The sequence below is a fragment of the Mobula birostris genome, chromosome 4 (genome assembly GCF_030028105.1).
Source record: "Mobula birostris isolate sMobBir1 chromosome 4, sMobBir1.hap1, whole genome shotgun sequence".
NCBI classification, from domain to species: domain Eukaryota; kingdom Metazoa; phylum Chordata; class Chondrichthyes; order Myliobatiformes; family Myliobatidae; genus Mobula; species Mobula birostris.
This window is the reverse complement of record NC_092373.1, coordinates 41,741,701-41,766,916: the sequence shown is the minus strand read 5'-3', so window position 1 is coordinate 41,766,916 and position 25,216 is coordinate 41,741,701. Positions and strand designations below refer to the sequence as shown.

General features: G+C 41.1%; 1 protein-coding gene across 5 annotated transcripts in view; it reads left to right on the top strand.

Annotated features, from left to right (window-relative positions):
• LOC140196298 (chloride channel protein 2-like) overlaps positions 1–25,216 on the top strand; it is a 558,437-nt gene that overhangs the window by 439,213 nt on the left and 94,008 nt on the right. For all 5 annotated transcript variants that reach the window (XM_072255256.1, XM_072255259.1, XM_072255257.1 and 2 more), the window contains 2 exons: positions 10,364–10,497; positions 16,826–17,016. In XM_072255256.1, the coding sequence (XP_072111357.1) occupies positions 10,364–10,497; positions 16,826–17,016 (325 nt within the window). The remainder of the gene's footprint in view (positions 1–10,363; positions 10,498–16,825; positions 17,017–25,216) is intronic.

The window sequence follows — 25,216 nt, the reverse complement described above, 5'->3', positions numbered from 1 at the left end:
AGCACTTCATTCCATAATTGGTGCATGTGACTGGGGGCAATTCACAGTCATAAGTTCAAAGTTCATATATGTCACCATTAAACAACCCTGAGACCCATTTTCTTGTGGGCATGCGCAGTAAATCCAATAACCATAACAGAATTAATGACAGGCCACACCAACTGGGCCTGCAACCAGTGTGCAAAACTCAGCAAACTGTGCAAATACAAAAAGAAAGAAAAAATAATTAATTAATAAGCAAGCAGGCAATAAATATTGAAAGCATGAGATGAAGAGTCCTTGAAAGTGAGTCCATAGGTTGTGGAAACAGTGATGGGACAAGTGAAGTTATCCCCTCTGATTCAAGAGCCTGATGAATGAGGGGTAATAACTGTTCCTGAACCCAGTGGTGTGGGTCCTGAGCCCCCTGTTCCACCTTCGTTATGGCAGAACTCAGAGCATGGCCTGGATGGTGGGGTTCCCTGATGATGGATACTACTGTCCTGCGACAGTGCTTCATGTAGATTTGCTCAATGGTGGAAGGGCTTTAACCATGATGGACTAGGCCCTATCCACAACTCTTGGTAGGATTTTCCGTTCAAGGGCGTTGGTGCTTCCAAACCAGGCTGTAATGCACCCAATCAATGTAATTTCAACCACACATTCATAGAAGTTTGTCAGTCTTAGATGTCACGCTGAACCTTCACAAACCTCTCAGGAAGTACAGGGGCTGGCTTGCTTTCTTGGTGATTGCACTTGCATGCTGGGCCCAGGACAGATCCTCTGAGATTATAACACCAAGGAATTTTAAATTGCTGACCACCTCTACCTCTGATCCACCCCGATGACTGCTGGCTTTAGTTTCCTTCTCCTGAAGTTAATAATCAGCTGCTTGGTCTTGCTGACACTGAGTGAGTGGTTGTTGTTGTGGCACCACTCAACTAGATGTTCAATCTCCCTCCTATATGCTGCTCTGTTACCACGTTTGATCCGGCCTATGATAGTGGTGTCATCAGCAAACTTGTATGTGGGATTAGAACTGTGCTTAGCCACACATTCGTAAGTGTAAAGCTAGTGGAGCAGGGGGGTAGGCACACAGCCTTGTGGTGCACCTGGGCTGATGGAGGTTGTGGAGGAGATGTTGTTGCCGAGCTATAGGCAATAATGATGTGTGCATCTTTACTGCCCGGATGTTCCAGGGTTGAGTGACGAGCCAATAAAATGGCATCTGTTATGGATCTGTTGCTCTGGTCAGCAAATTGGAGCAGACCCAAGTTGCTTCTCAGGCAGGAGTTGATATGTTTCATCACCAACCTCTCAAAGCACTTCATCACTGTGGATGTAATTGCTACTGTATGAAAGTCATTGAGGCAGGTTACCATGGTCTTCTTGGGAACTGGTATAACTGAAGCCTGCTTGAAGCAGGTGGGTACCTCAGACTGCCAAAGCGAGAGGTTAAAGATCTCAGTGAACTCTCCAGCCAGTTGATCAGCACAGGTCTTTAGTACTTGGCTAGGTTTCCCATCTGGGCTGGTTGCTTTCTGTGGCTTCACCCTTCTAAAGAATTCTCTCACTACAGCCTCAGAGACTGCTATCACAGGATTTTCGGGGGCCATGGGAGCTTGTGATGGCTCCTCCATGTTTTGATGGTTAAAGCAGCCATAGAAAGCACTGAGCTCATCTGAAAGCAAAGTCCTGTTGTTGCCTGATTTCACTTTATAAGTGGTGATAGCATTCAAGCCCTGCCACTACTGTCAAAGATACTTCATTGATTCAAATTTAGTCCAGAATTGCCACTTTGCCTGTGAAATGGCTTTCTGGAGATCATAGCTGGATTTCTTTTGACTTTCTTGGTTGCCAGAATCTGATCTAGCCCTCAACAGATTGCAGATCTCATAGTTCATCCCGGCCTCATGGTTGAGGAGAACTCTCACTGATTTTGTGCAGACACTCGTCCACAGCAAGTTCATAAGGTAGCTATATCAAAATAGTACCTTCTATAGGGCTGCTGCGGCATAAAAAGTGAGGATCTTCAACCAGACTGTAGCACAATGGGCAGGCTTAAAGGGAATGTAAACACCAGCTTAGTTTTCGTCTGAAAGTAAGTGTCTTCGTATTTATTAAAATTAAGTTTTCAGAGCCAGTGAGATTGTTCAGCAGTGTTTGTTACTTATTGGCCCTTTTTAATCACATGCTAATACAACGTTCGTATTGCTACAGTCATTCCTCAGTCTATCACTGAAGACTGCATTAGGAATAGTGGACTACCTGTATTTGCATATTTAAGTATGCAGGGATGAAGTCCAACCGTGGTTCTCAATTTACTCTGTTAAATGGTTGGGACATTTAGCCTCATTATTAATAGAAATTAAGAATGTATCCAATAGTACTCATTCTAGACTTACACTAAGCATATTTTTATTTACAGCACAATTAACAATTATTTCAAGCAATATATTGCTGAAATCCTGTGTCATCTATTCGATTGTACCAACAACTAAGTGCACATAAAAAGGAGAGTTGTGTTTGAAATGAGTACGTGTGATGTTTCTGTGAAGTGCCATTAGTAGCAAGTCTTGCATAGATCCCTGTTCAATCAGGCAATGCTACTTTGCAAATGTTCCTGCTGTGTAGTTCAGCCTAACTAATAACATTTTGATAAAAACAAACTTGAAGATATTACATCTAACTTTGAAGCTTTGCAAACAGATGTTCTGGCAGATTGTTTTACCATATCTCAGTACATGTGACAATAATAAAATAAATACTAATTACCAAACCAACATATTTCAACAGTTCAGAGTGTAGTAAACTAATCATGCACTCTCAAAACACATACATGGTGATCCCTTTCACCTTGCTGCAGTATTTCACATGGCCTTGTTCTGGGAAGTTAATGACTCAGAGGTATACAGAGCAACAGGGATTTCTAAGTGCTTTGCTCTGGGAAGTTTTGTTAACTCAGAGATATACAGATGAGCAGGAATCACTGCTGTCTGGTTGACCATGTGTTTTGTGTTTGCTTCGAGGTGTTGACCTTCAAATACACGTGCCCCTGCATTACGATGGGCTCCGTTCCTTGGAAACAGATTTTTGTATAGCAGAGGAATTAAGGGTTATGGGGGAAAGGCAGGTAGATGGAACTGAGTCCGCAGCCAGATCAGCCATGATCTTACTGAATGGAGGGGCAAGCTTGACAGGCCAGACAGCCGACTTCTACACCTATTTCATACTTTCCATCATTCGAGGCCATGTCATCTTGAAACATGAGTTTAAAACAATTGTGCTTATTTATTTAATTTTATTCACATAAATTATGAATTAGTTTTATTTAATATCTCAAATTTTTGGTAGTGCTTTGTGAATTTTGTAACAATTTTTCAGCAAATTATGAGCATCCTCGTAGATTATAGACTGGAACCTACCAACACAAACAACCAGCAGATCACAAAGCACATGTGAAAGCAGCTAAGTCAAGAACTTTGAAGTCATTCATTTTAAAGACAGCATATCAAGAGGATTCCATGAAAAATCTCATTCATAGATTTTTACTTTCCAGTTTTATAATATTTGCAATTTAATAATGCATAGATTCTAGGAAGAAAATTCATTTTAACTTTATAGGTCATTATTTCCTTTTATTCATATTAAATTTTGACACTGTATCTTCCTCCGCAGCAGGCAGGATTTACTTTGCGGAGAGCAGTTACTTAAAATATAATTTTTTTTACAAGAGGCTTTTACTAACAAGTGATAACCTTATCAATCAAACTAAGTTTCTGGAGTGTTGAATCAGGAATGCACAGAGTTTGACAAGTGGTGTCCTCCTGCAAAATGTACAGTTGTATTTCTGTCGAATGTAGTCGAAATGTCAGACGGTAGAAGAAAGCCTAAGCAATTTGTAGCAAAACAGGTCAGATTTGGGATCCAGCAGAAAACAGGAAGGTTCTTGGACATCCTAATGAGAAGTGATTTTACACACTGTGATGTAATTCATCCAGGATTTGAGGCAACAATAATTCAGAATGTACAATCTTTTCTGTGCATCAAGGATGTGAACAGAAGCAAGGATGATGTGCCAAACTCTCAGTAAATGTTTTTGGCTTTATCAATAGATGTATCATGATAAATGTTGAAACAAAATGTTCATATATTGGAACTGTTGTTATTGAACCTCGAAATAATGAACCTACAAGATATTAGAAAATGAGATAGTTAAAGCTTTCTTTGAATGGTGTACAACAAAGAGAATATTAGAAACTCTGTAAATCAGAAAATATTTGCAAGAGGTAAGCACCTGTGATAAGAAATAGGAGCAAGAGTAGGCCATCTGGCCTGTCGAGCCTGCCCCACCATTCAATAATATTATAGCTGATCTGGCCATGGAATCATCTCCACCTACCTGCCTTTTCTCCATACTCTTAATTACCCTACTTTGCAAAAATCTTACATCTAACCTGAAAAAGATTTATCACCATGTAATGGTTGCATCTGTCTGACTCAAAGGACAATGGGTGATGATCATCAACATCACAAGTCTGGGCGAAAGGCATGGAGATCCTGAGATGCCCATTCGTCAAGATCCCCCTCTCGTCCTCACGAGTGTAGTCTCTTGCTGTTGGAGAGGCTATGTACTGGCAGGGAGAGACTTACTCATTCAGCTCTCCTTCTTGCAGGATTGCTAGCCAGCGGTGGTTGCTGAAAATGAGAGCGACAAGCACTACCCACTAAACCACCACACTGGACACGTCACAACAACCATTTTGAAACCACCATGAAGTACTTCTAGTTAAAAGATTCAAAGGTTCATTTATTATCAAAGTATAGAACTCTGAGATTCATCTTCTCCAGATAGCCATGAAACAAAAAAAGCATGAAAGTCATTCAAAGAAAAACATCAACACCCCCATACAAAAAAAACAGATCTTGCAAACCCCAAACCCCCAGCCCCCTCCCTTGCACAAAAACACTAACAAATCGCTCCACATGGAAAATGGCAACTAGACCATCAAACCCCAAACTCCCAACCCCCTCCTTTACACAAAAGTACTAACATATCACTCCCAAAAAAGAACAGGCAAAAACACAGAATGCAAAAAAAAACACATAGAACTAAAAGAGGCCAATCTGAACTACAGTTAGTTTGGACTCTCGTCCAGTGAGAGATGCACATTGGGAGCAGCTGTATCATGTAGCTGCAAATGGTCCAATTCAGAAAGAACTGTAAATTGTTATTTAGCAAGGATAAGCTCGGCTCAACTGAAAGGTGCCTGAATGTGTTCATTCCATGTTGATTTTCAGCTTATATTAACTGTAAAAGCAGTCTAATATTCGAAGAGTCATAAACTCTATGACTCACCATGGAAACTGGGCATTTGGTCCAACTAGTCCATGCCAAGCAAGATGCCCAACCAAACTAGGCCCACTTGTCCGTGTTTGCCCCGTGATCTTCATGGAATGGAACTACAGCATGTGATATCAGCTATGTTGCATAAAGTGCTAATGGTAGTTGCTCATTGGGAGAGAAAAGTTGTATTCATAACATGCAGCTTCCAAAGGCACAGGGACCTTAGTCTATGGTTCCTCCTCACAGAGCCTTTGCATGAGCTGCATCCTTCACCGTGGACCATCACGGCCATAGGTGTTTAAACTTTGACCTGTTCTGCAGCTGAAGTTATGTGGCTACCACGTGTCAGTAACTTGATAACGTGTGCTCGTTTGTCACCATTTTGGAACCAATTGTGCTTCAGTAGTGACCAAACTGCAGTTGTTCCTTGATCAACTTCTTTGGCCCATGTTTATTTAAGCAAGTCGATGGTGAGTGAGAAATACTGGCCAAATTAGAAAAGCAAGGTATTTTCTCAAGCTTTCATTTACAAGCTTGCTATACACAAGTGAACCACTGAACCACACATACCAAGTTCTGAAACAGCTACTGAAATTTTATTGTGGAAATATATATGATATCGTCATTCAGTTTTTAAAAGAGATATATCTCGTTTGTGAGATCAATACATTATTAATGTTTCTGAGGGGCCATTTGTCATTTAATATTGAAGAAGTTACAACAAAATTGGGGTGCCACAGTAGCATAGCAGTTAAGGTGCGCTATTACAGTTTGGAGCTTTGGAGTTTGGAGTACAATTCTGGAGTCATCTGTTAGGAGTCTCTATGTGGAGTGTGTGGGTTTTACCCCAGTGCTCCTGTTTCCTCTCACAATCCAAAGACATACCAGGTAGGATAATTTCTCATTGTAAATTGCCCCATGATTAGCTTAGGGGTTAAACCAGGGTTGCTAGGGCGACGGGGCTTGAAGGCCTGGAAGGGCCTACTCCATGCTGTATTGTTAAATAAATAAATGGAAATAAAATTTTGTTGTTTTGCTTTTTTGGTCTGCCCTATCAGGAAGGCATTTGAATGGTAGAACAAACCCTGCGCAAAGATCTAGAGGCAATAAATCAAAAGTTATTATACTTTATTAGCTTTTGGTCTCATAAAGTTCATTCCATTCTAAGGTATTTTCAATATTCAGTTGCTCTTCCATGTTTAGACAGCAGATCGATATTTTGCTTAAATATTTCAACCACTTATTCATGTTGATGTGCTTGTATGCAGTGTTCAACAAATTTGTCTCCAGCAAATGTATCATTGTTTTTTGTACCAAGGAACTCGCACTGTTGCTGAGCAACCAATGAGAAGCAGCCAGTTAGCCATTTTTGTAGGTAGAAACAATGTAATTTGGTTAGTTGTTCAGAATATGGCTCAAATCTCATTATCTCGAAGATGTATGGGAGGTTCAGGTTATAGGCAATCTCTTCAAAAGCTTTGATGCAAAAATTACCTGTTTGACATCAATGGAGTTACTGTAGTTCGGAGACTGTGTTCTGTTTGGAGAGCAACCCTGTATTCTGAGGAGTAGGCCGTGTTGGGAAGTGGAATTTGAGGGAAAAAAACAACTGTCAAGTATTCATCCCTAATTGGAAGTGTCAACTGCACTGCATTGCAGTAGCAGTGAACTCAAATTCAATTTCTGAAGTTCGGTTCCACTATGATATTGAGTTTTGGAACCAATGTGGAAATTGTAGCCATGACAATGTATTGGCTGGGGATGAATTGCTGGTGACTTGTTATGAATCATTGACTACATCACAATTTGAATATTGGCACCACTTGTATTCAAAGTTCAAAGCAAATTTATCATGAAAATATATGTATGTTACTATATATTACCTTGAGAATCATTTTATTTCAAGCATTTACAGGGTAAAAAGAAATGCTATTTATTTTATGAACAAACTGTACACAAGGAGACAAAGACTGGCAAGCAACCAATGTGCAAAACAAGACAAATTGTACAAATAAAAATAATGCAGAGAGCATGAGTTGTAAAGAGTCCTTGAAAGTGAAGTTGGTTGGCTGTAGAATCAGTTCAGGGTAGTGGTAAGTGAGGTTACCCACCGAGGATCCAGTTGCAGTTGTGGGGAACTACTCCTTTAAAAAGAAGTGTCAAGCCTTCGGAGTTAATGCTGGTGTGATTTCTCAGTAATGAAGGAATTCATTTATGTGGAGAGGCTTTAGAAATGGGAGTTACACCTCATAAAGCAATGGAGTTTAAGGGGAGATTTAAGTGGAACATTTAAAGTGATATTGAGGTGTGATCGAATGGATGACAGGAATTAACTTCAGTGCCTGGATCGCTGGTCACATAAGTGTGATAATTGAGATAAGTACAATGTCTTTCTAATTAGTTCCTTTAAGAATCTTGAATGCATTGCATGGAAGGATGCTGGAAGTAAATAATGCATTGACTTTTGATTTTCAAAACTAATATACTCCTTTACTTTCTTATTTGTATGCTGTTCCTGCATGATAATTCCTCATGATTCATATCCAATGAACTGATTGCCGTCTGAGTGCCAGCACATGCTGATCTTCCAATGTTCAAAAAACTTCTCCTTTTACCATTTTTCTACCAGAACTAATTGATTCATATTTCCCCATAATCATGCTGCAACTTCCTTCCTATTGACCACCCTCTTAAGTGATCCATATCACCTTGCAGAGAACTTGAGTCCACAATCTGTTTCCCCTTTCAGTTTTGTATCATCAGCAAACGTGGATAGGTCACATTTTGTACTTTCATCAGAATCATTGAAATGGATTGCATATAGTTGAGAAGCAAGTACTGAAATTTCCTAAAGTCCTTATTGCTACTGTTCAATCTTCAAACTGTGTAATATATTACACATATTGAGGATATCATGAGCCCCAATCTGGCATAACATTCTCTTTTGGGCACCAAATTAATTGTCTTTTGGAAACTCAAGTAGAATATGTTTATCAGTTCCTCCTCATGTACTGTTCTAATTATATCCTCAAACAAAATCTAATAAAGTTGACTTGAACATTTTCAAATTTGTTTTAAGTTGACTCCTTTAGACATTGTCATTGCAAATGTGAGGATGGAAGATGTCTCTAGAACCCCTTCTAGTAAAGTGTAATTAATCAGCTTACAGTGTTTACTGTGGCATGGAAGTTATTTGACTAACTAGCTTGGCATCATCTCCTGAATGTTGCTATTATGTTAGTGGTGGTGATGTGAGAATTGTGACAGGTGAACCAGCAAGCATCTGTGGATGGACAAGGACCCAGAATTAACCTTTAATACTATTAAGCACCAGCTCATTAAGCTCTGTTATTTTTCACATTGATGATTCCAAGTGCAGTGAGGATAGTACTAATTTCTAGCATTTAATAAGCATCTTGAGCTTTTGTGTTGCCAAGAAAGTAGAGGAAATGGGTAGAAAAGGTCATATAATGTAGTAGTTTGAAAAGGAACTAAAAATACAATGCTTTAATGTCTATGGGAAATATCGAATAGAAGAAAAGTCACTTTAGTGCTTACGTATGAAATCATTGAGGCCTATTGAAAGACCAGCAGGCAGTCATCTATCATGGCAAAAATACATAATCACTTAAGGCAATGCTAAGAGTTGTGCTCCGGTAACTGAGTGAACAATTGCGATGTATAAATGAGGTGATAAAAAGAAGCGTCTAATACAGGGCAGTTTAATGGGAGATTTTACTTTTTAGTTAAATTAATATGATCAGACTAGTTGTCAAAAAATGACTGATTTTTTTTTTTTAGCTCAGTCAGAGTAATTTCTGAAACAATATATACTGGTACCAATAAGGACAAGCCATTTTATTTTGTTTTGAGTAATAAGTAATGAAACAAGACTGGTTTTGAAATTAAAATAAATTTTGAAATCTGAAACCAGAATAGAAAGTGCAGAAATTAGTTGGCAGTTCAGACAGCATCAATGGAGAAGGAAGCAGTTAGCATTCCTGGCTGATGACCTTTTATCATAACTTGCTAAAATTGGAAATCAAAGATGTTTTAAGTTGCATAGAATAGTGGCGGAGTGGGAGTGACAGGGATGTAAGTGAAGGGTAGAGACCAGGAGGGGCTGAGAGAAGCGAACACTAAGAGTAGTGAAGACTTGTTAGTTGCTGCTGCTATTTCTGGAGAAAATGTAATCAGCAGATGAATGAGGACAGAAGAGAGAGGAAAAGTACATTATTAGTACTATATGTCTGAAGCACAGCAGCTGCTGGGAATCTGAAATAGAAGAGTATGATAGAAATACCCAGCAAATCAGACAGAAACTGTGGAGATCTTTCAACTAGCAAGATCCATTTTGAATTAAAGTATACACCAAGCAAAGAGGATTTGGAGCTGGTGTGGTAGATAGGGTGACTGGTTTGTTTTTGTGGTTGAAAAACACTCAAACCTTATGTTGCCCAACCACGTTCTGTCCTGCATGTAATTAATTCATTTTGAGCAGAATTCCTCACCTGTTCGCCCTCTTATCATGTGGAAGGGATGCAACATCTATTCTAAACACCAAAGATTTCCTGAACAGTCCATCTCCAGTGCTAATTGGTGGTTTTCACCTGTTTTGCAATGTCATCTATTTTCCAACCCTGAAGAACACAAGGAGTAAACTGTCAGCTTGATTCATCTAGTCAATTGTGCCTTTACTCGCTCCCTTGATACATTGTTCTAGCAAAACCTGTGATAGTTGGTCTTGAAAGTTTAAGTTAGTCCCGAATTCCCCATTGGGACACAATTACAAAATGTGTCAATTGACGCATACTGATTTACTTACGGATGGCCTAACTTTGATTTAAAATTGTCATGCTAAAGTAATTGTGAGGGAATTCACAATCACATTAAAAGAATAATTCTATAGCAGTACAGTGGATAAGTTCAGGATTATGTTTTTCCTTTTGCCATTCATAGATATGCTTAGGTGTTTTGACCTCAGACAGTCAGAGGAACTCTTGTACAGATCATTTCATTTTGAAATATTCTTTTCAGAAAATATAACATCCGGGTGGAAGATATCATGGTGAGGGATATCCGATTCGTCATTGTAAACTGCAAGTACAGGGACTTGCAGGATCTCCTTCACAGCACCAAACTTAAACATCTTCCTCTTGTTGAGTCAGCAGGTAAGAAAACGAGCAGCATTGAATAATTTGTGATAAGACTATGAATTAGAGGGGATTCGGCATGCTAAGGAACCCGAGCTTTACTTGAATTATGAAGGACTATTTTTGCAATTATCAGACTTGCTTTGCTTTGATATTTCTTCAGGAAGTACAATTCATTATCCACACTGTCAATTTGGAAATCACTTTGGTCCAGTAAAACTAATTAGAGGTCTAAAAGGATATAGTACAGGATTTTTATTTTAGAATGGTATCAGCAGCATTGCATATTTTTGCTAAAGAAGGATTGCAATATCGTTGTTCTGTAAAATTCAGTTTCTGAAGTATTTTTCTGCAACAAATCCATGCCATGGAACTTCTAATTGTCCTTGTTTTGACGTCATTGTCAAGGGCAGCATTTAATTTCTATCCCTAATTAACCTTGCAGAAGTTATGGTGAGCCTTGAGCCTCAACAATCGTGATTTGAACACATTTCCACAGTAATGTTATTGTATTTTGGTTTCACACTTTTGGGTGACTTACTGAATTCATTCAGAGGGCAATTAATAGTCAACCACTTGATCCTTGGTTCGAACTACATACAATCAGTACTGGGTTAGGCTGGTAGAGTTTTTCCCCAAAATTGTAACAATTAAGTTTTTGACAATACAGTTTCATCATTAGTTTTTATTTCATACTAAGACTACGTCCACACTAGACCGGATAATTTTGAAAATGCCGGTTTCACGTAAAAATGATAGGCGTCCACACCAAGCGTTTTTGAAAATACCTCCGTCTACATTAAAACAGGTATTTGGGCAAATCTCCTCCTACTGGGCATGAGCAGGACACATCTACAGAAAACAAGCGACATGTTTGGTGTCGAATCTCGCTGTGAAAGTGCGTGTTTGTGCAGTTACAGACTAGAAAAACTTAAAAGGAAATTGGCAAATGATGGACAGCTGTTGGCTCTCGTGCAGGAGGACTTAAAACTAAAAAAAACAAATACTGGAGCGTATGGAGGCAACCAACAGGGAGTTCACGGACAGTATGACCCGGCTGACAACGAACACTGAAAAACTGACTAACTCTGCTGCATTAATAAAGCACCTTGTTAAATGTATAAAACATGTCTGCATCAGTGTTATCTTGTATTTCCATACAATGTTACATTAGGCTGTTACACATTATTGTCAGAGAAGTACTTGCATAAATAGGTAAACCACGTTCATACAAGCAAGGACAGAAAACAGGGCAAAGTGAGTATACTTATTTATTCAGTAAATTATGGGTCAAAGTATTTGGTGAGTACATTTGTAACTCTTCTGGCTTCAGTCTTGTTGCTGTCTGTTCTGAAATTGTTAGGTTGTTTGGGGGGTTGCGTTTAAAAAAACAATGAAATGCTGCGTTGCCGCCGCCATCTGCTCCAGCACGTCATGACAGCGTTTTTAGAAATCTCCGTTTACCCCGTGCACACTACTCTGCCCAATCGGCGTTTTCAAATTTACACACTCTGGAGGGCGTTTTAGAAAAGCTCCGTTTTCAGGGGAGGAAAACAGCGTTTCAGTGTGTACGGAGGGTCAAAACGAAGAGAAAAAGCTTTGGTTACGGATTTATCTGGTCCAGTGTGGACGTAGCCTAAATGACTTAATTAACTATTTAAATTCCATGGATGCAAACTCTTGTCTGCAGGCCATTAGTCCAGGCCTCTGCATCACCACTCCAGTATTACAGACAGAAATTTACTGTTTCCATTACTGCATATTTAAGTACTATGGAGATAATATTAAATCTAGCTGAGTTATGTATCTTAAGTGCAGCTTATATATAAATTGCACAGTTGCAGCAGATCGATAATGGCTGTTTAATGCCAACACAAAAAGATAAGATCAATCCCCAAAGCTGAAACTGAGAAATGCTAATTTCTGTCTCCCTTGCTGCCTTCAGCATTGTTAACAGAGCTACCTTAGCATCAGCGAAGTAATTGGAGCACAAATATTGAAATTTCCATTTGTGTGTTTTATGATTTTTTGTATTTATTCTTTTAATTTACTTTTTTTTAGTTGCTGAATGTTAAGAGCTGTTTAAATTACCTAACTGATGTCAGTACTCTAAACCAGACTAAGCCATTAAGGAAAAAATAATTGGCTACACAAGAGTCATGATTTCCTGATCCCTGAAAGTGTCCTCTGTAAATAGTTGGGCTACTGCAGTAATTAAATCAGCATAAATTTGAATTGAATAAAAAGAGCTCAATTGTAAAACAGAAGAAGTCAACAGAGTGTGAAGTTCATCGTCAGGGAAAATTAAACTTCGAACTGTTGTTAGATTTTTTTTCTTTCTATAATTAACAATTTTCTGAGTGAGTGGGAAGAATTTTATTCTTGCTAATTTGGCATTGTAGGGAAAGGCTGGATTTTAAATGCATGGAAACAGCAGTACAAGAAACCTTCAGGTGTTCATAAACCCTTTGTACTTCCAAAAGGGTGCAGCAATAGCATAGAGTGATGAGTGACCATCCAAAGATCGCAGAGGGAGACCAGATTCAGAACTCCAGAAAATCCCTGATATATTGCTATTGTGTGAGTGAGGTTTGGGCTTGACCAATGTGAAGTAGGCTGTAACAACAGCTCAGGCACGAGGTTCAGGAGCATCACTGTCAAGCAACGAGCTTGGGCTTTTTTTTGGTTTATTCAAGTAGAGCGAGCAAAAATGTGTTAATAACACAATTCACAAATTTAATAAGAATTAGTTGAAAAATGACTATATGATTGAGAAGTTGCAGAACCTGGGCATCTATACTTCCCTCTGCAATTGGATTCTGAACTTCCTAACCGGAAGACCGCAGTCTGTGCAGATTGGTGATAAAATATCCTCCTCGCTGACGATCAACACTGGCACACCTCAGGGGTGTGTGCTTAGCCCACTGCTCTACTCTCTATATACACATGACTGTGCGGCTAGGCATAGCTCAAATACCATCTATAGATTTGCTGACGATACAACCATTGTTGATAGAATCTCGGGTGGTGACGAGAGGGTGTACAGGAGTGAGATATGCCAACTAGTGGAGTGGTGCCACAGCGACAACCTGGCACTCAACGTCAGTAAGACGAAAAAGCTGATTGTGGACTTCAGGAAGGGTAAGACGAAGGAACACATACCAATCCTCATCAGAAGTGGAGAGAGTGAGCAGCTTCAAGTTCCTGGGTGTCAAGATCTCTGAGGATCTAACCTGGTCCCAACATGATGTAGTCATAAAGAAGACAAGACAGCAGCTATACTTTATTAGTAGTTTGAAGAGATTTGGCATGTCAACAAATACACTCAAAAAGTTGTATAGTTGCACCGTGGAGAGCATTCTGACAGGCTGCATCACTTTCTGGTATGGAGGGGCTACTGCACAGGACCAAAAGAAGCTGCAGAAGGTTATAAATCTAGTCAGCTTCATCTTGGGCACTAGCCTACAAAGTACCCCGAACATCTTTAGGGAGCAGTGTCTCAGAAAGGCAGCGTCCATTATTAAGGACCTCTGGCACCCAGAGCATGTCCTTTTCTCACGGTTACCATCAGGTAGGAGATACAGAAGCCTGAAGACACACTCTCAGCGATTGTATATAAATAAATAACAGACGAGCACGAGGGGGAGGTGGGGCATTAACAGAAGTTAGAGAAGTCAATGTTCATGCCATCAGGTTGGAGGCTACCCAGACGGAATACAAGGTGTTGTTCCTCCAACCTGAGTGTGGCTTCATCTTTACAGTAGAGGAGTCCCTGGATAGACATTTCAGAATGGGAATGGGATGTGGAATTAAAATGTGTGGCCACTGGGAGATCCTGCTTTCTCTGGCGGACAGAGTGTAGGTGTTCAGCGAAACGATCTCCCAGCCTGCGTCGGGTCTCGCCAATATATAGAAGGCCACATCGGGAGCACCGGACGCAGTACATCACCCCAGCCGACTCACAGGTGAAGTATTGCCTCACCTGGAAGGACTGTCTGGGGCCCTGAATGGTAGTGAGGGAGGAAATGTAAGGGCATGTATAGCACTTGTTCCACTTACAAGGATAAGTGCCGGGTGGGAGATTCCGTAGATGCTGGAAATCTTAAGCAACACACACAAAATGCTGGAGGAACTCAGCTGGTCAGGCAGCATCTATGGAGGGGAATAAACAGTCACCGTTTCAAGCCAAGACCCTTCAGCTGCTTTCTTCCTTCCATTGATGCCGCCTGACCTGCTGAGTTCCTCCAGCATTTTGTGTCTGTTGAATAAATGTTTGTAATTTATAAAGATTTGCTGAAGGCTGGGGTTGCGTAAAGTGTACAGTTTTGGTACCAAGTTACGTACAAGGGATTAATATGCATTGTGGTTCTAGCATTAAGTTAACACAATGCTGCTGGGAATGAGGAACTATGTACGTTTATGAAAGAACTGAGATGTTCACTGATTTTATCCAGGATCAAAGCTGGCTGATCAAATGGTGAGGTGTAGAAAACTTGGAATTTGGGAATGCTCCATATTCTGCAACCTATACAATAAAGTCTGGATTATTTTAGCAGCCAGCTCACAGATTTTTGAGTTTCTGATTAAGAGAGAAGGTTAAAATTGGAACTGACAAGATACTGTGGGCTACTTTAGAAAGGAAACATTGATTATTGCAGGATTAAATGGAGTTTACATGTGACGTATGCTCTTTTTGGTAAACACAACTAGATTTGTTTCTGTACTTGAGCTTGTGAAATAAATGTGGAAGTGTATTTTCCAACTTGATTCCTCTCTCTCTACTTGGAAGTGCCAATCTTGGTTCAATGGGTATTGATTTAACACTGTCTTTAATTCACTCGAACACTGTTTATAACCTCTTGTGTTCCTGCTCCTTCCTCTGACATTTCCCAATATTTTTCATTTCTCTCAGGCTTTCCATTCCTTTTTTCACTTCCTTCTTGCTCTTTCCTGGTGCATTTTATCATTTTCTGGCTTTCAGTTTTGTACCTATGCATTGTGTGTCTAAACTATCCTCTTTTCCCACATCAGTTCTTGCATCTTGTTTAGCTTTCCAATGGTTCATTGTACAGACTAATAATGATATATATACATCTGCAATTTGTAGTCATGGATAGTTGGTATCGTTTTATATTGAACATATTATAATCTTTTCAGAATGTTTTAAATCTGATCAGTGGCTATTACAAAATAACTTCATCAATTTACAAAATCGGTAGCCGAGATCTGAAGTGATTGGCAATAGCTTATAAAAATAAAGATTAGCTCAATTAGTCACACGTACATCAAAACTTTGAAAAATACAACAAAATGCCTTGTCTACATCGGCGACCAACCCACAGTCCAAGATATGCTGGGGTCAGCCTGTAATTGTCGCCATGCTTCCAGCAGTAACAAAACATGCCTACAACATACTAAACCTAACTTCTACTGGAAGGAAAATGGAGGACCTGGAGGAAATCCACACAGTCACAGGGACAACATGCAAACTCCTTACAGACAGTGGCGGGAATTGGCCCTCCATGCTCATTAACCTTAAGAGTACTCGTAAGTCTTTTGATGCAGAGAAATGACTCTGGGTACTTCAGAAAAATAAAATGAACACCAGTAGGCAAATTGAGAGCTCACTGTTGTTGCTATTCTATGAGATTGCAAGATGATACGCATACCTAATTTGATTGAGTGAGTGTAATTTAAAATGTTCCTAACCTCTGTAGCTACCAATTTATACTCTCTTAAATACTGCATTGGATTATTAAACTGGCAGCCATCTGCTTCCAATATCAGTGCTTTTATTACTGTTGGTACTAACGGATTCTTTATCTGCGTTTGCAAGCTGCACATTATGCAGTGCAGGAGTGTTCCTGACTTTTCAATCTCCCACGATAGGTTGTGTAAACTAATTATAATACTGTGAATGGTTTATCCAACTAGTAAGTCGTCTTAAAGTTGTACAATGTAACCATTGATGTGTATTACTTTCCCTGAAAATCTAATTTGTCTCTCCATTCTGAACAGTGTGCGACATTACTGTGGAAACCAAGCACATCCTGTGAAAACTTTTCACCTTTGTGTAATAATTTCAAAGCTCCCGTAACATACTGGGTTATTGAGGTGACCTCTGTTTGCACGGATATTGATCTTTCTATCTGCTTGGTTGTGTTAGCAAAGCAAATATGAAAACATGAAGCAGATATGTGCAGTTGTCTGTAGCTTGAATATAGATTATTCAAGCTGACAGAGTAGCACTGTGATGAACTGATTGGCAAACTTCAGCATTTAGGGTTCATATTGAGTACTGGCTTTACATTTCTACGTATCTAACGTGGGATGATTTTGTCTGTAGATTCCATGATTCTGCTGGGCTCCATCGAAAGGAATCATCTGCAAGCCCTTATTGATAATCAATTGAGCAGACAGAAGAGAATGGACTACCTTAGAAAGAGAGCTCAGGCACAGGAGAAGGTAGATCCTGACTCACTCAGAATTATCGATGAAGGAAACAAAGACGCCCCTGACTCTGGAGTCAGATTTGAGGTAAAGATTTGGATCCACATTAATAAAACATACAAATCACTGAATAGCAGTCCATTATTTTCTCAGCTTTAAGCTGTTTTATTTGAACCTTCTGTAAATGCTGCTGGTGTTGATGGTAGGTAGTCAGCCCATGGTAAAGTGGCATTAACGGTCCTGAGACTCCGGTACAATCTGTTCAGAATGCAGAGTCTGCAACACTCATGTTTTACAACCAGACAGCGGGCTGATAATATTTCCCAGTATTTTTTTGTTCATTAATCAGGTAAGAGTACTGATTGCAAGACTGTCCTTTATTGGCCTTGATGACCTCCTCTCTTCCCTTCTAATGGAGCTATATCAATAGTATGAATTATTCATTGGGTGGGGTGTTTCAGGGTTTAGCCCCACCCAATGAAGAATGGTGTGAACCTTCGAAAGGAATCTGTTTGTGTGGCATTCAATCTGCCTATTATCCTAATTCTACTTGACAAACGATTGGAAGGTTCTGTCTGTGTGGCCTGGGTAATGAGTGCATTTTGTAGATTGTTAAAACCACAGCCACATTGGAGAGTGGAGAAATGTTTGGTGTCATGGTAGGGTTCCTAATCAAGTCGCATATTTTGTTAATTTATTGTGGCTCAATCTTTTGATTACCAGCGGTTTTCTCAAAAGTGACCAAACATGAATGTTGAGTAGGCTTCCGAAGTATTTCAGTTGGAATAGATGATTCTGGCACTGTTTCTGAGTTACACTTGGAGCACGAACTGCCTGCACTCCAACCACACACACACACAATCACACATTCCTACACATGTCACACGCATCAAAGCTGCTGGTGAACGCAGCAGGCCCGGCAGCATCTCTAGGAAGAGATACAGTTGGCATTTCGGGCCGAGACCCTTCGTCAGGACTAACTGAAAGAAGAGCTACTAAGAGATTTGAGAATGGGAGGGGGAGGGGAGATCCAAAATGATAAGAGAAGACAGGAGGGGGAGGGACAGACCCAAGAGCTGGGCAGGTGATTGGCTAAGGGGATATGAGAGGATCATGGGACAGGAGGCCTAGGGAGAAAGAAGAGGCGGGGGGGGGAACCCAGAGGATGGGCAAGGGGTATAGTCAGAGGGACAGAGGGAGAAAAAGGAGAGTGAGAGAAAGAATGTGTGTATATAAATAATTAACGGATGGGGTACGAGGGGGAGGTGGGGCATTAGCGGAAGTTTGAGAAGTCAATGTTCATGCCATCAGGTTGGAGGCTACCCAGACGGAATATAAGGTGTTGTTCCTCCAACCTGAGTGTGGCTTCATCTTTACAGTAGAGGAGGCCGTGGATAGGCATATCAAAATGGGAATGGGACGTGGAATTAAAATGTGTGGCCACTGGGAGATCCTGCTTTCTCTGGCGGACAGAGCGTAGGTGTTCAGCGAAACGGTCTCCCAGCCTGCATCAGGTCTTGCCAATATATAGAAGGCCATATCAGGAGCTCCAGACACAGTAAATCACCCCAGCCAACTCACAGGTGAAGTGTCGCCTCACCTGGAAGGCCTGTCTAGGGCCCTGAATGGTGGTGAGGGAGGAAGTGTAAGGGCATGTATAGCACTTGTTCCGCTTACAAGGATAAGTGCCAGGAGGGAGATCTATCCGCCAGAGAATGCAGGATCTCCCAGTGACCACACATTTTATTTCCATGTCCCATTCTGATATGTCTATCCACGGCCTCCTCTACTGTCAAGATGAAGCCACACTCAGATTGGAGGAACAACACCTTATATTCCATCTGGGTAGCCTCCAACCTGATGGCATGAACATTGACTTCTCTAACATCCATTAATGCCCCACCTCCCCTTCGTACCCCATCTGTTAATCTTTTATTATTATTAATTTTTTTTTCTCTCTCTCCTTTTTCTCCTTCTGTCCCTCCCACCATACTCCTTGCCCATCCTCTGAGCTTCCCCCCTCCCCCTTTCTTTCTGCCTAGGCCTCCTGTCTGTCCCATGATCCTCTCATAATCCTTTTGCCAATCAACTTCCCAGCTCTTAGCTCCATCCCTTCCCCCTCCTTTCTTCAACTATCATTTTGGATCTCCCCCTCCCCCTCCCACTTCCAAATCCCTTATTATCTCTTCTTTCAGTTAGTCCTGACAAAGGCTCTCAGCCTGAAACGTCAACTGTACCTCTTCCAATAGATGCTGCCTGGTCTGGTACGTTCACCAGCAATTTTTATGTGTGTTGCTTGAAATTCCAGCATCTGCAAATTTCCTCATGTTTGAGTTCCTACACATGTCCCTTCCGTGTCCCCACCTCATACCTTCCCTTTCCCCTAAACCTATCAATTCCTCAGACCCTCTGCGACCTTATATCCTGCTCCTCTGCTTCTTTCCTTTCACACAGACCCTTCAGACCCCTTCCTCTTAACTCTTTTCCTCCCCAAACGTTGCTTTATTGTCTTCCTTCCCCCCTAACTCACTAGCTGCCAGCCCTGCTGTGCCTCCAGGTATGTGATCTCCTCCCAAATCACCCACCACCCAAGACAGCAGCCTAGGGTGGATGTCTCTCCAATCTCCCAAAACCCTTGGGGAAGGCCCTGAAATCCATTACTGTAGGTGGATTGATAAGTCCCAGCACATGTTACCCTGTCTCAACATGGGTGTACGAGGCAGCAAGTAGGAACCAAGCAGAAAGAGGATGCAAGGATCCTGTCAACCTGCCCAATACCTGTACCAGCTGTGGCAGAGTCCGAGGATCGTGTATTGAAGAACATAAGATATAGAAGAAGAATTAGGCCATTTGGCCCATCGAGTCTACTCAGCCATTTTATTATTGCTGATTCATTTTCCTCTCAGCCCCAATCCCCTGCCTTCTCCTCATATCCCTTCATGTGCTGACTAATCAAAAATCTATCAAGCTCTGCCTTAAATATACCCAATGACTTGGCCTTCACAGCTGTCTGTAGCAATGAATTCCACAGATTTACCACTCTCTGGCTAAAGAAATTCCTCCTTATCTCCATTCTAAATGGACGTTCCTCTATACAGAGGCTGTGCCCTCTGGTCTTAGACTCTCCCACCATAGGAAACATCCTCTCAAAATCCACTCTATCGAGGCCTTTCAGCTTTCAATAGGTTTCAATGGGATCTCCACGCACCTGCCACCGCCATTCTTCCGAATACCAGTGAGTACAGGCCCAGAGCCATCAATCGGTCCCCATATGATAACCCTTCCATTCCTGGAATCATTCTTGTGAACTTCCTCTGAACCCTGTTCAGTGTTAGCACATCCTTTCTTAGAAAAGGGCCCCAAAACTGCTCACAATACTCCAAGTAAGGGCTTTCCAGTGCCTTCTAAAGCTTCACCATTACATCCTGGCTTTTATATTCTAGTCCTTTTAAAATGAATGCTAACATTGCAATTCCCTTCCTCACCACTGATTTAACCTGCAAATTAACCTTTAGGGAATCCTGTACAAGGACTCCCAAGTCCCTTTACACCTCAGATTTTTGTATTTTCTCTCCATTTAGTATGTGGTCTTTGCTTTTATTTCTTTTACAAAGTGCATGATCATATAATTCTTGACACTGTATTCCACCTGCCACTTCACTGTGCATTCTCCTAATCTGTTTAAGTCCTTCTGCAGCCTCCCTGCTTCCTCAACACTACCTGCCCATCCACCTATCTTCATATCATCCACAAATTTGGCCACAAAGTCATCGATTGCATCATCCAAATCATTGACATCTAACATAAAAAGAAATGGTCCCAATTCAGACCCCTGTGGAACACTATTAGTACCCAGCAGCCAACCAGAAAAGACTCCATTTATTCCCAGTTTTTGCCTCCTGCCAACGAGTCAATGCTCTATCCATGCTAGTATCTTTCCTGTAATACCATGGACTCTTATCTTGTTAAGCAGCCTCATGTGCAGCACCTTGTCAAAGGCCTTCTGAAAATACAAGTTTACAACATCAAGCGATTCTCCTTTGTCTATCCTGCTTGTTATTTCTTCAAATAATTCCAACAGATTTGTTAGGCAAGATTTTCTCTGAATGAAACCATGCTGACTTCAGCCTATTTTATCCAAGTACCCCAAAACCACATCCTTAACAATCAACTCCAACATCTTCCCAACTGTTGAGGTCAGACTAACTGGCCTATAATTTTCTTCCTTCTGCTTCTCACCTTTCTTGAAGAGTGGAATGACATTTATAATTTCTAGTCCTCTGGAACCATGCCAGAATCATTTGATTCTTGAAAGATCATTGCTAATGCCTCCATGGTCTCTTCAGCCACCTCTTTCAGAACCCTTTGGTGTAGACCATCTGGTCCAAGTGATTTATCTACCTTCAGACCTTTCAGCTTCCCAAGCACCTTCTCCCTAGTATTGGCAACTCCACTCATTTCCACCCCTGCTTCCACCATATTGCTAGTGTCTTCCACAGTGAAGAGTGATGCAAAATACTTAAGTCGCCTCAGAAACCAAAGAGAAAGAGCAAGATCTGATTACCCCTCTTGTGCATCACGTTTGCCTCAGTGAGAGCAGTCACACTTCTGATTGGGAACATTCTGAGTTCAGTAATTCTACCTCAGTAGATAACTTGGGCTGACACTGTGATGCAGTAAGGAAGAAGTGCTTCAATGTAAGAGATCCAGTTTTTTTGCATAAGATTTCTCTAATCACTGATACAAAGAGTAATCAGAAACTGCCTTTCCTAATTCCTTAAACTCTGCATGCAAGACCTCATTCTATTTGATCCTCTCTTATGATATCAGTGAAGACCATGATCTCTGACAGTTCAACTGTTCGCCTTCAGAATTTAGGCAGAGTTTCCATAATATCCTAGAATCACATCTGCAGTCAAAGAAATGTCCACCTGATTCCCCAAAGGTAGAATATTGAACTATAACTATTATTGCCTTAACTTTTCACTTCCCTCCTCTCGAGTTGAACCACCCATAGTACTTTAGCCTTCACTGTCCCCCTCCCAGAAAACCCTTTTCCCTTATCGTTACTCAGAAAGAAACTGCTGGCTAGAAAACAAAATGGCCTTGAGCTTTTCCTAGAGCACCTGCTTGCTACTCTTTTTTTAACTGCTGAGCACTCTCTTGAGATGTAGAGTGATCCCCTCCAAGAATGTGCTATCCATGATTAACTCAGCCTTGTTATTGCTGAACCTCCAAGACCCAGATCCCAGTCTTCACCAACAGACAAGATTATCCAAGATTGAGGATGTGCCCTTGGGTTTATATGGTGCAGGATCCATAGTCCACTCAATTAAGAGAAAAAGAATACACAAATTACCTTTAGTGACAAATTACTTGTTTATATCCCTGAATAACTATTTATAATTTACCAAAAGATTATTTTAGTTCGCTGTAATATATTTTATACACTTTTTTTTGTAAACCTCACACAAGCCTTTTCTCCCCCCTATTATTTGTAAGCTCAATAAGCTTTCTTTTCCATTATCTTTTTAAACTCTCCTGGGCTCTCCCAACCACATTTCTTTCAAACACACTGGCTTTCTGTTTCCTGCATCACCTTTAAAGTCGCTGGGTCTCTATTTGTCATCATCCTTTAGAAATTATTGGGAATCTATCTCCAGTGGTCCTTCCACATTCACTCTCTCCATCTCCTTTCTTCTTTTGCTACTGTTATTATTTGGGGTCTCTGTCTATTGTGCTCCTTTTAAACCTCATTTTCTCAGCGACACACATCAAAGTTGCTGGTGAACGCAGCAGGCCAGGCAGCATCTCCAGGAAGAGGTATGGTTGACGTTTCGGGCCGAGACCCTTCGTCAGGGACTTTTCTCAGTGATCAAGTCTTCAAGGAGAGTCTTTTCTACATTGTTTGGCATTTTTTTGTATCCTGAAATTCTCAAGTTTTTGAGACAATGAATCAGGAACAGGACAAATGTGCCTTTTATCAGCGATCTTCCAAATCCTTTGAACTTAATATATTTGCTGCAGTTTGACGCCCAAGCTTTTCCACTGTTTGGAAGCAAAATGTCCATACATTATCCATGTTAATTTTTCTGTTGCATAAGCATTAATTGCAATCTATGCTCTCTGCTTTGAAAACGCTAGCATTTGAAAAAGGCTTTTGTTCACTGCTTCAGGGAGGAAGATTCCATGTCTTTGAACTCTCTTTGTAAAGATGATAAGAATAGTCTCATGTTTACAAGGAATAGATAAGATTCAAAAGCAAGTTAAATTGACATTTCTTTCTCTATTGCAGCTTGCATAATCTCAGCATTCTCAGAATTACTTCATTTTATAATTTTTAAAGAAAAAAATTTACTTGAAATAGAGACACAAGAGTCGAGAGATGTGGGAATTTAGAGCAAGAAGTAAACTGCGGGAGAAACTCAGCAGGTCAGGCAGCATCTGTGGAGGCAAAGGTTTCAAGTCAAGGCCCTTCATTAGCCTTGGAGAGAGTGTGGAAGGGAAATGGCCAGTATAAAAAGGTGAGGGGGAGGGGTGTGGAAGGGGATGAAGGGCAGATGGAGTCAGGTATGGGGAAGGGTGGATTTGGGGGTCAGAAGATGGTGGGTACTAGGTAGAACCAGATGAGGAGGGAGAAAAATGGGTCACCCATTTTTTTGGGGGGGGTGGAGGATGAGAGGACAGTGGAGGCAGAGGTAAAAGCAGTGATTAGATGGTAATAAGTGCAGATGCTGGAATCTGATGAGTAAGGCAGGTGATAAGTAGAACAAGTTAAGGAAGGGCTGATGGAACCAGTTGGCGGATGGATGGGATGCTGTGGAGACCTAGTATGTTAAGTGGGTGATACTCAGATGAAGCAACACACACAAGATGCTGGAGGAATTCAGTGGGTCAGGCAGCGTCTATGGAAAAGAATGAACAGTGGATATTTAGGGTCAAGACCTTCTATAGGTCTGAGAAGGAAGGGGGAAGAGTCCAGAATAAAAAGATGGGGGAAGGTGAGAGAGGCTAGCTGGAAGGTGATAGGTGAAGCCAGGTGGATGGGAAAGGTCAAAGGTTGGAAAAGGAAGAATGTGATAGGAGAGGGGAATGGACTACAGGAGAAAGGGAAAGAGGAGGGGATCCAAGGGGAAGTAATAGGTAGGTCAGAAGAAGTAAAGGTCAGAGTGCCTGTCTTGGAAAATATTAGACCATAAAACATAGGAGCAGAATTAGGCCAGTTGGCCTATTGAGTCTGCTCCACCATTCACTCATGGCTGATCCGTTTTTCCCCTCCTCACCCCCACTCCCTGACCTTCTCCCTGTAACCTTTGATGCCATGGCCAATCAAAAGCCTATCAATCTCCACCTTAAATACATCCAGCGACCTGCCTTCCACAGCTGCATGTGGTAACAAATTCCACAAATTCACCACCCTCTGGCTGTAGAAATTTCTCCGCATCTCTGTTTTAAATGGACGCCCCTCTATCCTGAGGCTGTGCCCACTTGTTCTACACTCCTCCGCTATGAGAAATGTCCCTTCCACATCTACTCTGTCTAGGTCTTTCAACATTCGAAAGGTTTCAGTGAGATCTCCCCCCCCGACACTTCTAAATTCCAGCGAGTACAGGCCCAAAGCCATCACATGTTCCTCATATGATAACCATTTCATTCTGGTAATCATCCTTGTTAACCCCCTGTGACCCCTCTTCAGTGCCAGCACATCTTTTTTTTAGATGAGGAGCCCAAAACTGTTCACAATAACATGATGTGATAAATGTAGGTAAATCTCAACAATAGAACATTGACTCTGCATTGTAAGTCTCTGCTCACCTGCACTGTCCATAAATTGATATTAGAAAATCCAGCATTTTCTCACCAACAGAATCAACAAACTTATTCGTAAGGCCAGTGATGTTGTGGGGATGGAACTGGACTCTGTCACGGTGGTGTCTGAAAAGAGGATGCTGTCTAAGTTGCATGCCATCTTGGTCAATGTCTCCCATCCACTATATAGTGCACTGGGTGGGCACAGGAGTACATTCAGCCAGAGACTCATTCCACCGAGATGAAACGCAGAGCGTCATAGGAAGTCATTCCTGCCCGTAGCCATCAAACTTTACAACTCCTCCCTCGGAGGGTCAGACACCCTGTGCCAATAGGCTGGTCCTGGACTTATTTCATAATTTACATATTACTATTTAACTATTTATGGTTCTATGATTATTTATTATTTATGGTGCAACTGTAACGAAAACCAATTTCCCCCTGGGATCAATAAAGTATGACTATGACTTGTAGTCAA